Source organism: Opisthocomus hoazin, chromosome 1 (assembly GCF_030867145.1).
Source record: "Opisthocomus hoazin isolate bOpiHoa1 chromosome 1, bOpiHoa1.hap1, whole genome shotgun sequence".
In the NCBI taxonomy this organism is placed as follows: Eukaryota; Metazoa; Chordata; class Aves; order Opisthocomiformes; family Opisthocomidae; genus Opisthocomus; species Opisthocomus hoazin.
In genome coordinates this window covers 23,618,255-23,631,606 of record NC_134414.1, presented here as the reverse complement: position 1 = coordinate 23,631,606, position 13,352 = coordinate 23,618,255, and the positions used below count along the sequence as shown (strand labels likewise).

General features: G+C 51.3%; 1 protein-coding gene across 1 annotated transcript; it reads right to left on the bottom strand.

Moving 5' to 3' along the window:
* Window positions 1-7,977: 7,977 nt before the first annotated feature.
* On the bottom strand, window positions 7,978-12,721 carry SAP18 (Sin3A associated protein 18). Its single transcript, XM_075419077.1, has 4 exons — window positions 12,591-12,721; window positions 12,298-12,407; window positions 9,168-9,290; window positions 7,978-8,468 (listed from the first exon to the last, which is right to left on the bottom strand). The coding sequence occupies exons 1-4, from the start codon at window positions 12,660-12,662 to the stop codon at window positions 8,312-8,314; spliced, it is 462 nt and encodes a 153-aa protein (XP_075275192.1). The 5' UTR covers window positions 12,663-12,721; the 3' UTR covers window positions 7,978-8,311.
* Between the last annotated feature and the right edge of the window lie 631 nt (window positions 12,722-13,352).

Genomic DNA, 13,352 nt, shown 5'->3' with positions numbered 1-13,352 from the left:
CCCTGTGCTTTCCTCCCGTAGGGAGCTATAGAGCGGTACCTAGCAGTGCTGGCGTTCTCGCCATCAGACATGCATCATTTTTCTTGCCTGTTGAACACTGTTTTCTGCTACATTTCATAGCTATTTCGTTAACGACTCTGAAAGGGATTCAATTAATATTTTGAGATACAAATTATCTTCAAGATGACAATTCAGATCTGAAAATCTTCTGGTCTACTTAAGCTATTATGACATGATGCTGGCATGGGACTTTTTGGAATCTAGAAGTTTTGCTAGTTAGTTTTGTTCTCCTTGCCTAAAACAAGTGACATTGCTGTTTGTATTCATGTTCTTTATAGCAGGACTGTTGCTCTGAGGTGGGTATAATCAGAGAAGCAAAACAAAAGCTAGTTTTATTTTGTTGTCTCTCTAATTGAAAACCTTTTAGGTTTCAGTGAGGCCTAAGCAGCAGTTTAAGTGTTGAGGGTCAGGGAGGGAAAAGTTGTCGGAAGTGAAAGCATGAGCAGGGTTGGAAACTGATTGGTGTCCCAGACAAGCTGGAAAGGGAGGTGGTGGAAATCTTTGTGGTTTGTTTTGTCTTTTTTTTTTCCCTGCTCAGAGCAGTTCTCTCCCACAGGTGTGGGCCATCTGGTAAACCCCAGGATGTAGCCATGGGGCTGGAGGAGGTTAAGACTCCCCTTAAACCAGTATTGCTGCTGAGGAAAGGTGTGTCCCGCTGCGCACTGAAGTCATACGACGTGTCAGAGTGGGAATAATACAAAAGAACTTAAAAGTTGCAGGTTGGTTTCTTGTGGGCTGAATCTGATCATAGCATTGGCCTGTCAGGAAGTGCAGTTTGGATAAACGGTGGCTAAATAAGTAGCAAAGGTGGTAGTTCTGGAAGGGACATTCATCGCCTGGAAACGGGCAGAGTTGACTCCGAGTATGGTTCTGTGTTGTGCTGAATTTAGCTTAACTGGGGGCTCCTTCAACTACAGGCTGTTTTACCACCACTTGTTCACAGAATTCAGAGGTCCTGCAGCTTTATGATGGATTCCTTCTGTTTGCTGAGCCACTGAAAGACTAATTAACTTTATTTTCTTTTCTAGTAATCTCAAACTTGGCTTCTGCCTGTGTGATCACTAGATCAGATGTAAGGAAAGGGTAAGACTGGGATCACATCTGCTAGCAGTAGCCTGCAGTCAGAAAAGATTGAACCCAGCACAAAATTGTACTTCAATATTTAGGGGCATCTGGGAAGCAGCCAAAAAAAGCATGGCCTTTAGTTTTCCTTCATTTGCTGTGGTTCTTAATCTTTTTTTCATTTGTTCGAGTGTATCAAATGTATCAGCTAACAGAAGCTTCTCCCCGTAATCCCATTTGTTTTCAAAGGAGCATTTCGATTGTTCTGCCTTGGAACCCCCGTGAAGTGGTCAACGCTTTCTTGTGTTAGAAATATTTTGCTTGAGGTTAAGTTACAAATACAGATCTTGCCATGAAATGAGACTTCCCAGAGGGCTGTCAAATGGATAAATGACAAGCATCGCTTTTAGTGCCTCCTGTTGTGCTTTTATTGATGCTTTTCTAAATCACTAGAGCAATAACCTGAGTGCAGGCTGCCTTGGTGATTTAAAGCATCATGGATGCTTTAAATTTTCTGTAAGATGTGATACTTGCTTTGTTCCCTGTTGTCATCATCCAGATCTTCCAGCACTCGCGGTGGCTGCGGGTGGCCCATGAACAGCTGTAGCTGATGTTGGGGCTGCCTTGTGTCTTGGGAGTGCCTCGTCTCCCCATGGGACAGTCATGCAGAGATGGTGGCGTTTGTAAGGAGCAATGACAACATCCAGTGGCCGCGCTGTGGAATCGCATGTGCATCAGTCCACAGGAATACAGCTTTCTACCAGGAAAACATCGGTCAATGCTGGTTATATTACCTATCAACTTAAACATGAAACTTCGTGCTGTACTTACGGTAATACCCACTTTTGCAAAGGGGCGGTTGACATCAGTGCAGGGAGCTGATCAGGTCCGTGAATCTTTGCTCTTCTCTTGTCTAATTCAAGTGTAAGGGTTTAAAAAATAAATAGCACGAATGTGCACACACTGGAAACGGTCCATGGAAGAAGGTGCTGTGCTACACGGGCATTTCTCCTCGGGAGAGACGGAGCGCAGGACAGTTTGCAGAATACCCGGCAGGAAGGTGTTCAAATACTTGAGTAATTTTTGACATAATGTATTCCTGGCTTAAAGCCCTAGGTTGTGCTCCCTAATGGTTGCTTACATGATTGTTGTAACCCAGCCTAAGGCCTTGCTGCAGGGTGCCGCCTCTCCTTTCCCCCAGCTGCCCTCGGTCGTGTTGCTGCAGTGGTGGCTGCACGGGAAGCAGCTTGCAGGAACTGGGTGTTGTTTTCCGAGGTTGAATTACGCACGGACTCTGTGCGCTGACCCACGTCACTGCTCGCCGGCAGCGGCACTGCCCGGTGCTGAGGCAAAAGAAGGGAAGGGGCGAGGGGAGTGGGAGCCGGGACGTCTCCTGCAGTGTCGGGTTAAGCGTCTCAGGGAAACAAAGCCTGTCTGTCTGGCTGCTTTGGTAAGGTTTCCTGATGCTGTTGTCCCACAAGTGTTTCCACGGTGGCTGAAGCTGTTGCTCTTCTTCACCCCATCACCCCTTCCCTGGGACAACCGCTTGGCTGGCTGTGTGTGAATTGGGCTGGAGGGGACACAGCTGCTAGGAAACGCCTCGCCCTTGGAAGAGGGTCCTGCAGGTGTGGTTTGGTCCTGGCCATGCAGGCTGCTGCGATGTGGTGCTGGTGGGACCGTATTTCAAATCTTTAGTGCTTCTGAATGCATGTGCTTCACTTCTCCCGTTCAAGCATAAGCCTCCTGCTCTCCAGTGCAGTTCCCAAGCCAAAGTCAGCAGGGGTGTGCCACGCTTGCCGGCAGGCCCCAGGCTAGGCGTGGGCTGTGGGAGGGCACACAGCCCCAGCCAAGCGGGCAGGTAGCGAGGGGTGTTGGTGCGGGACTGCTGCGTGCCTGCTGCCGTTCTTCAAATGCCCTGCCTGGAACCACTGCTGGGGCTCTCTCCTCTTGTCCTCTGAAGCCTGTGGTATGTGCTTCATGGCTTTCAGCTGCAAGACCTCAGCAGGTGGCTGGAAGGAAGAGGGTCAGCTGTGCTGGGTCCTATCTGTTGCTCAGCAATGGGGTGCTGCCTGGTCTTCTGTATCTCCCAGACATGCACTGAGGACTCAGGAAAGGAACACTTAGATTCAAACAGCAGACACGGCGTGGTGGTCTGGCCTGGGTGCAGCTTCAGGCCCCTGTTAAAGACCCCCAAGCCTCTGCAAGCCTGAAGACACCAACTCGTGTTTGCCTGAAGCACAGGGTGGGGAATTCACGCCTCAGCCAGTGCAAAGAGGAGCTTGCCCAGAGGTGCCCTCGGAGCTGTCACTGGCAGCATTCGCTGGATTTTCTTGCTGAGTGTTGAAGAGGTCAAGTGAGTTTCTGGTCCAGGATGTCTCTCCTTAAGCCTGTGAGCTCTGTGAGGCTGGGAATACCCCAGGGAGGGTCCCAAACACCCCAGCCCCTCTGAACCCAGCCCTTTGCCTTTTTTTATCTCCAGCGCCTTGCTGGACATGCCAGCCAGGCATCCCCTGTCATCACCGGCAGGTCGCGGTGGCCGGGCACAGCGCCTGCTGTGGATGGCACAACATGGGTGCCTCACAATTCAGATTCCTCACGGTCCTGTTCTTTCAGAGAAACTGATGCTTTTGGCTTTTTTTTTTTTTTTAATCCTGCTGATCTGCTGTAATGTCTAGACACAAGGGCTGAGAGCAGAGCAGCAGGGTTTGGCAGGTCCTGTCTTAGCTGTCGCGTTACAGCGCTGTTCTTTGAACACAACCATAGCTGTTAGTCATTCACTCTGACGCAACAGGGTTTCTGAGACCTGCTCATTTTTCCATGCTTTCCATTGCAGGAGTGAGAACTTGCTGATAATGCTTAATGGTTTCCTGCTGCATCACAACTGTTTCTGCTTTTGACCAGAGCTGTAAAGCAAAATTTCAGCCTCCACAACCGCTCCAGTCAGATAACAGAAAATGCGGTGCCGGAGCGAGGACTCTGTCTGATGCTGCCCCGGTTACTGACAAGGTCTGTGTGCGAGCCGCATCCTCGCTGCTTAACCAGGGAGGGAATTAACCCAGACACCAGTTCCTCTGCCAGAGACAGAGGCAGCCTCTCCCAAAAGTGCTGCAGAAGAGCTTTTGTGAGGGTTTTCTTCCCAGGGGAAGGAAATGGCCGCCCTTCTGAGGCTGTAGCCCTTCTCCTGTACATATGTACGGGTGTGTGTACACACACACGTGAACCTGTGGTGGAGGGGTGGTGAATTCAGAGAGGGACTGTGAAAACAGAGACCTTAGTTTAAGGCCTGAGCATGTCAGAGAGGAGTATCTCCGACCCCCCCCCCCCCACCACCCTGTTAAATGAAAGCCTGGCTAACGATCACCAGCAGCGGCAATATTTATGTAAGGGGTAACAAGGTAATGGCTGGGTATTTTATTCATTAAATTGAAAAAAGCATTGGTTTAGGTGGATAAAGTAAGGGACAAAAAGTTAGCTGCAAGAACCACGTTTGCTTGGAGAAGCAGAGTCCTTCAGGACAAACCAAACCTGGACTGGCAGGAGCAGCACACCAGCAGGAACACAGAAACATGCAGACACATCTATGGGAGCAGAGAAGTCTGCGGTAGCTGCTACTGAGGGTACAAAAGAGAAAATAGGGGAAGTTTCCTCGGTTTTGTATCTGGGTCCATTTGGCTGTGCTGGACCCCCCAGGTGGGGTGCGGGAGGCCCAGCTCAGCTGGCTCGCTGCCACAGCCGGAGGGGCTGGGGGCCACAGGGGCTGGAGACCTGCACGAGGGCCCAGGAGTTTGTCACCGGTCAAAGGCAGAGAAAACCCAACCCCCTGTGAGAAGGACGGGGACAAGGGGAGGCCTGGAGGGACACCCGTGGGCAGGGGGTGTAGGTGCGCAATCCCTGGGGCCACCCGGGCAGGAGGGAAGGGCTGGCTGGGGTGCTGTGCGGGGGGGTTATCTCCAAGAAATGACAAAGTCAGGGAAACTTTGTGTTGTGAACAAACATCTTCGTTCTTTGCCTTGCGCAGCTGGGACATGAAAGGAGCCGTGGAGGGGTTGTCGCTGGTGAAAGCGCAGACATGAAACAGAGTTGTGTCTGTTAAGGGCTTTAAGCAGCCAAAAAGGAAAAGGGGGAAAAAAAAAAACAACGAACATCTCATCCAGCCGCCTTGATGAGGGACACAAATTCGTCATGACATTGCTGAATACAAAGCAGGTCCTGTGGACTGACAGATCTGGATGTAGTGGTGTCTACACGACTTTGCTTCCTGAGCACAGGGGATTGCTCACTGGTGTTGGGCTTTCAGACCATGTTTTAATCTTCCCCAACCCACGGTGCTGTACATATTTTGCTCTTTTTAGGGACTGACGTCCTTCCTCAGCTTTTATAGCAGCTTCAGAGGAGACAACCACAACCTCCTTACTGTGAGTAAATTCCCTCCTGTGCATTAGGAGCTCAGCAGGTGACAGCTGTCACTTACCATTACACCTCTTGCAACACCTGGATCATGGAATCATTAAGGTTGGAAAAGACCTCTAAGACCATCAAGTCCAACCATCCACCCAACACCACCATGCCTGCTAAACCATGTCCTGAAGTTCTTCATCTACACGCTTTTTAAACACTTCCAGGGATGGTGAGTCCACCACCCCCGGGCAGCCTGTTCCAATGCCTGAGCACTCTTGCAGTAAAGAAATGTTTCCTGATATCCAATCTAAACCTCCCCTGACCCACCCTGAGGCCATTAAACCTCCAACCATCCAACCTGGACAGTTGCAGCCTGGTGCTGTCTGTTTTCACAGCTGCTCGCCCTATCCCAGCATCCAAGTTCAAACCTGCTGCTGTTGGCCTTGACTGTGGTGTGTAGCGACATGGAGAACCCCTAACCCTGACCACACTGATCTCTCAGCTGTCTTTTCCCATAACAACAGGTACAGAAAGCTGAACTCCACTTCCGTGTTACCTTTCCATGTGGACTGCAAGTGTGTGTGGGCAAATCTCTTTCTCGAGAGCTGTTCAGCCCAAAGCAGCCAGGGAAGAGGTCAGCTGAGGTTTCTGCTTCCATGGCAGTGATGTGAACTCTGCTTCTGAGCAGTCAATCTGAAATATTTGCTGCTGAAGGCAGTTCTGCGTGATCATTTCCTGGTGGTTTTGCTTTATGGGCCACCAAGTGTAAAGATAAGTATAAAGAGTTGTTCCTCTGAAGTGTGTGAAGACCTGCCCCAGGCTGGGCAGGCCCATGCCCTCACTGGGCCACAGCCCCCATTCCAGCAGTGAAGCCAAGCAGCTGAGTCACAGACCCAGACCTGCTGCTGTTGCCTTATGTATTGATGACATTTAATTCTGAGAATGATCTTTAAACGCAATTAAAGCAAAAACCAGGATACAGGAGTGAGGCAATGCCCCTGTTTCTGTGTTCCCTGTGGGTAGGGCTGTCCATGCCGCTGGCGGGAGGCTGGCTGCTGCAGGGCTTGCCCCATGAGTTTGCAGCACAGGTGATGCCCAGGTCTGTCAGATGCCAACCACCAGGTGACTGAGCTGGTGGCCATGACCCAGCATGCCGGCGGCAGGGGTCCCAAGCCTGACCCTGGTGACACAGAGGGCACTGAGCTGTTATGCCACATGCAGCATCGGGGAGAGCCCCCTCCTTGCACCAGCAATGGCTGCCTTCACCCTGGCACAACATCCCACCCATCCTACCTCTGGCCACGCCAGAGCAGCTCCATTGCTGCTTCCACGCTCCCAGTCCTTTACAGAGCGGCATTTACACTGTCTTTTCTTCAGCTCTCTTTAAAAAGGTGGGGAGCGCTTTTCAGCCTCTCGGGGGAAGAAGTGACTCAGACACAGGTAGTTCTGCAACCAAGGGTCATGCAGGAAGGCTGAAATGGTGACTCCCCCTCAGAGGCCAGAGAAGGGGGGGCAGAAGAGGGTGGCCCATGAGCAGAACTGAACCTAAAATCCCTCAGGCTACACCACAGCGAGGGACTCCTGAAAGAAAACGATCTATGTAAATCTTCAAAGTAGGGTGTGCAAGACAAGACCATCTCCAAAGCCGTACACGTACAAGTGGGGTGCAAGAAGAAAAAAATTTTTGTACCATTAATAAACACCATTTAACATTTTTTTGAAGTATTTCACCTTTCTTTTTTCATTTCTATTTTTGTGTAGTTTTAAAATGCACATAATAGATTAGTACAGTAGTAGATGTGTATCATCTATAAGGGCATGCGCTCAAAAATTTTATACTGATAGGGGTGTACAACCGAAAAATGTTTGGACACCGCTGTTCTAAGCAAAGCAAGACCTCCAAACACAGCTTTATACCTCCCCGTTCTGAAGACAACACGCATTCCTTCAGAACTCCGTTAAGGATGGCATGCAAGCGTGTCAAACCACATCTTTCTCCGGCAAGGCCAGCAGCTCCCCAGCACCCTGGGATACACTGGTGCCAGCGAGGCCGCTCCCAATCCTCAGACTGGTGTCATCTTGGCACACGACAGAGCAGCAGTGGTGTGTCCTCAGGCCCCTCGCTCTCCCGCAGGACAGGCAGCCGTACGCAGCTCACCCCCAGGCTTCCCTGCCAGCGTATCGATGGCAGCAGGGAGCGTAACACCGAGTTTGCCCACCTTCGACCACACCGCTCATGTGCTCACGCCCCACAATCCCACCAGCAGTGGCATAAGAAATCTCCGGTCCCAGAACTCGCCATGAGGCCGCCCACCTCTACTCAACAAGCCCAGAAGTTACCAGACAAGGGCTTTGACCCTCCTTTCCATCTCAATTTCTGCTTAAGAGCAGTCTTCCAAATTTCTCTGCAGAAATCTGCTTAAAAAAAAACACAAAAAATACCACCACACTATCAAAAAGATTAATACCATCAATCTTTATTCCAAACAAGATGGAACTACAGAACGCCTGTAATCTTTCTGGTCGCATTTTATGGAAATCTTGAAACACCAGACACACCGACTTACTGCTCAAACTGTAACAATCAGGCACGGGATGATGGCACTGCTAAAGAGAAGGGTTTCTTCTAAACAAACAAACTAAAAGTCAAGGTTTAAAAGTTAACTTTCATTTCTGATGCTTAGCTTTGTCTTCAGGTCATCTGGCTTAGCAATAAAAGCAAAAAAATAAGCCTGCTTTAGAACAGCAAGTAGGAATAAACAGAAGACGCAATCATACAAAGAGCAATGGTTTAGTACGGTCTCATGCGGCTTGATGGAGGCGGTGCACGATTTGGAGGAGTAATTGCTATATCCAAGTAGTCTCCTATCTGGAATTTCTGAGACTGCAATGTCATGGAATCATCTGTGCCCTTCCTGCCCGACATGGTACTGCCGATCTCCTTCACCCTGCGCGCAGGAGAGAAAAGCCAGGTCAGTCATCAGAGGCAAATCTCTCTGGATGCCCAAAAACAGGAACTGCGTCGGCTCATGACCGCCCTCCCATGCCACCCTCAGCCAGCTACACACAATGCTGGGTTTTTTTTCTCCGGTACCAGGCGCACCAAGAAAAGCCACACTGAATGCTCCTTCTGAGGGGGCAGCGGGGGGAGAACCTTCTGTTGTATAAAGGTAAGCACTAGAGAGAAGCTGTGCCCCCTTCCACGCGCCCGCAGAACAAGACCCCGCAGACCACAAGGCAGGGTGCATCCCCTCGCTGCTGCTGACCAAGGTTAACTCATGCAGTTCTGAAAGCCGGGCACCTGCAAGAAGATCACTGCTAAAACTCATTCCCAGTTACCAGACCTACCGCTCCTCGCACCACCAGAAACACAGCTTCATCTCAAGCCGCAGGTCCACGTCCTGGCTGGCCGCCAGTACTGCGAGCAAAGCCTTCAAGCACACAGGCTCACTGTTTTGGGAACACCTTAACGACGACGGCCACCAAGCAAAATTTCGAGTTTGCAGTGCTCATCCTATAGTCTGCTACCAACTACTTTAGAAATTTGATTTGTGGGTTCTCAACTTTAAAATCGGTGTTACAGAAAAATAATTTACTGCTCTGGTGCCTGAAGTCTTCTACTGATCCAGAGAAGAAATGCCATTTACCTATATCCAGGCCTCTTGAGATCTGTAAAAACAATTGCAAAATTGAAGTGTGTGCCCTTCTTCCGTGCTTCTGGGTAGACTTCTTTCACCAAGCTGGTCAGCTCCTTCAGAGTTGCGTCCATCCTAGATGAAACAAACAAACCAAAGGGGTTCACATTCCCAAAAGCAACAATAAAAAAAGTCTTCCCAAGCCCATTTAAGGTGGAATCAGGATACTGCTACAACTTAACCATGTGTTTCCTTGCCTTTACACACTTTCTGTCAACACCTGAAGATGAGTAAGATCTCACATTTTGGCTACACAGTAAGCCACCAAGTTCACAACTACGTGGCATTCCAAACAACACATTTTGCTCTAACAATCAAGTGACAAGAGGTTGCTCTAGTGACTGATTAAATCACCTGGGAGAATTCACCACTTACTGTACACCGGAGGCAACATGGTCTAGTGCAAAGGTGGTTCCAGCTGCAGTACTGCACTGGCTTTGGTAGCAGGGGGGCTACAGGGGTGGCTTCTGTAAGAAGCTGCCAGAAGCTTCCCCTGTGTCCAACAGAGCCAGTGCCAGACAGCTCCAAGACAGACCCGCCGCTGGCCAAGGCCGAGCCCATCAGCGATGGTGGTAGCACCTCTGGGATAACACAGTGGAGAAGGGGGAAAACCCTGCACAACACCAGCAGAAGCCAGAAATGAGGAGTGAGAGCATGTGAGAGAAACAACTCTGCAGACACCAGGTGTCCCCCCACCACAAGTAGCTTCTAATCTACTGTGGTATCAGACAAGTCTCTTCACCTCTGCCTATGTTTCAACATCTGCTTTTCCACATCTCCCAAAAGAGTTACTTTTTAAAGAACAAGGAACTTTTTATTTTAAATGCATTAATGCATTTATGCAATGAACACTGTACGTGTTTCCTCACCTAAGTTGGTGTCTACGTTAAAATAGCTTCCTGAACACTAGAGGAAACATAGAAATAAAAGAAGTTCATTAATTATTTTCCATTTCCATTGAGATTTCCATTTCTGCCCTAACAGGCAGCACTCCTCCGTTTCCCAGCCTTCAACTAGACCAGGGCTAAAGCTCACTTCTAGAATTTCAAGAACAAAAGGACTCAATCATCACAACTAAAGCAGCTCTAATTACACAGACTGTACACTCACTGCAAGCTTCAAGCAACCAAGGAGCCGTGTGTTGACAGACAATGCCCACTCTGACTTCTGCAGCTGGCGAACAGCTCTGACACCATCAATAGCTTGGACTGAGTCCATAACTCCCCATTAAGAAGTAAATTAGAACTGCATCCTTTGCTAGCCACAAAAATGGATTTATTCAACCACACAACATGCAAGTTACAACCCTAGCAGACACCTCGAAGGAAAAATAAGATTTAAAAACTAGCACAGTTCACTTTCAAAAGCATTCTTCAAAGCACCACAAACAAAAACTAACATGTTTGCAACATGGACTAAAGCAGTTCTCCAAGCTAAATTTGAAAGCACCAAAAAGCAGCTCTCTGTTAAAGCACTGCTACCGGACTAGACAAAAGAAACACACTGCTCTACCCTCACGAGGCTCCAACTTACAATCAACACACCATTCACACAACAGTTCAAGCCTTCTGGGACAACCACTTCTGCCGAAAAGACACAGCAGTTCAAACAAGATTTAAGCACTAGGCAACGGAGTGCCTCTGCGTGGTGTGTTGAACAGACTCGCTGCGATACCCAAAGGTATGCCACAACACAAGCCTCGGATCACACGCACCAGTAACTGGGCAACCCGGCTGCAGTGAGGGCAGCAATCAGCACTTGGCTAAAGAATCATAGAATCATAGGTTGGAAAAGACCTCTAAGCTCATCAAGTCCAAACATCCACCCAACACCACCACGCCTACTAAACCATATCACAAAGTGCCACATCTACACGTTTTTTGAACACCTCCAGGGATGGAGACACAAGCACTTCCCTGGGCAGCCTGTTCCAATGCCTGACCACTCTTTCACTAAAGAAATTTTTCCTAATATCCAATCTAAACCTCCCCTGATGCAACTTGAGGCCATTGCCTCTCATCCTATCACTAGTTACCTAGGAGAAGAGACCAACACCTGCCTCACTACAACCTCCTTTTAGGTAGTTGTAGAGAGCGATAAGCTCCCCCCTCAGCCTTCTCTTCTCCAGACTAAACAGACCCAGCTCCCTCAGTCTCTGTTCATCAGACTTGTTCTCTAGACCCCTCACCAGCCTTACTGCCCTTCTCTGGACACGCTCCAGCACCTCAATGTCCTCCTTGTAGTGAGGGGTCCAAAACTGAACACAGTACTCCAGGTGCAGCCTCACCAGTGCCGAGTACAGGGCCATGATCACCTCCCTACTCCCGCTGGCCACACTATTCCTGACACAAGCCAGGATGCCGTTGGCCTTCTTGGCCACCTGGGCACACTGCTGGTTCATGTTCAGCCGGCTGTCGACCAACACCCCAAGGTCCTTTTCTTCCGGACAGCTTTCCAGCCACTCCTCCCCAAGCCTGTAGCGTTGCAGGGGGTTGTTGTGACCCAGGTGCAGGAGCCGGCACTTGGCCTTGTTGAACCTCATACAGCTGGCCTTGGCCCATCGATCCAGTCTGTCCAGATCCCTCTGCAGAGCCTTCCTACCCTCAATCCGATCAACACTCCCGCCCAGCTTGGTGTCTTCTGCAGACTTACTGAGGGTGCACTCAATCCCCTCATCCAGATCATTGATAAAGATGTTAAACAAGACCGGACCCAAAACTGAGCCCTGGGGAACACCACTTGTGACCGGCCGCCAGCTGGATTTAACTCCATTCACCACCACTCTCTGTGCTCGGCCATTCAGCCAGTTCTTTATCTAGCGAAGAGGGCACCCATCCAAACCATGGGCAGCCAGTTTCTCCAGGAGGATGCTGCGGGGAACAGTGTCAAAACCTGTTTGGGTTTTGCCGCTGCTGGGCAGCAGTGCCCACTACCGCCCCCACGACAGCTCCCCCCGAAGCAGGCCTCGCGGCCTCGCCCCGCAGCCGGGCCGCGGACAGGGAGCTGACGCCGGGCAGGCTCCCCGGTGCGGCTCGGCGGTGCCGAGGGCCGGGCTCCGGGGGCCGGGCCGCCGCGCACTCACCAGGTGTAGATCTGCAGCTCGCTGGAGGGGACGTTGCCGCGGGAGAACTCGTCCATGCGGTGGTGCCGCCCGTTGTTGGTGGTGAAGACGCGAAGCAGCAGCGGGCACGTCTGCGGGGAGGGGGCCGCGGGCCCTCCGTGATGGAGCGCCCGACAGCCCCGCCCGCCCCCCTTCCTCCCCCGCCTCAGGCCTCACGGCGCGGCCGTGCCCTTCTCCCCCCTCCCCCCCCGGTGCCCGCCCCGCCGCGCCGCGCCCGGGAGCGGCCTCAGCGGACGCAGGGCAGCACCCGGCACCTTCTCCCGGTCGATCGGCTTCTCCGGCTCCTTCTTGATCTCCTCCTGCGTAACGCGAGACTCCACCGCCATCTCGCCCCGCCGCCGGCCCCGGATGTCGCGCCGGGCGGCCCCGAGCTCGCGAGAGGAGGGAGGGGGCGGGGCCGGGCCCGGCGCGCGCAGGCCCCGCCTGAGGCGGGAGAGGGGCGGGGCGCAGCGCGGCGCATGCGCGGGAGGGGCCTGAGGGCGGTCGGGCGGTGGCGGCGGCGGCGGCTGCGGCGGTGGTGGGCGCTGGGCGGCGAGCTCGGTTGGCCCCGGGTCGTTGCCCGTGCTTTCTTGTACTCCGTAAGGCTTGCAGTAAGCTGCCGGTACCGATGCCTCCTGGGAAAAGCCACCTCTTCCTGTGGGAAGAGAGCTCGAAGCAGGTGCCTGGCGTAGGCGAAGGGCGTAGTCAGCCGCTGTAGCTGGCGGTAGAATGAAGTAAATTAGAAGGGGGTAAATGGTATTTAGAATTTAGCTTCCCTGGATGTTGCGCTTGGGAAAGATCAAACGCGTGTGCTGTCCATTTATGGACTTGTTTTCCGAAGAACAGAATCTTGTATTAGATTGGATGTGGGTCCGCGGCTGTGCCTCGCGGAGTAACGAGGAGAGAGAGCCGTGTTTGTCGTCTGCTGGCTTTTTTTTTTAAAATATTGAGAGCTGTTTGTTATTAGAATGGGGGGGGGAGCGGTTGTTAATTTGTTTCCACAGAATTTACACTTACGTTATTTTGTTAGATGCTGT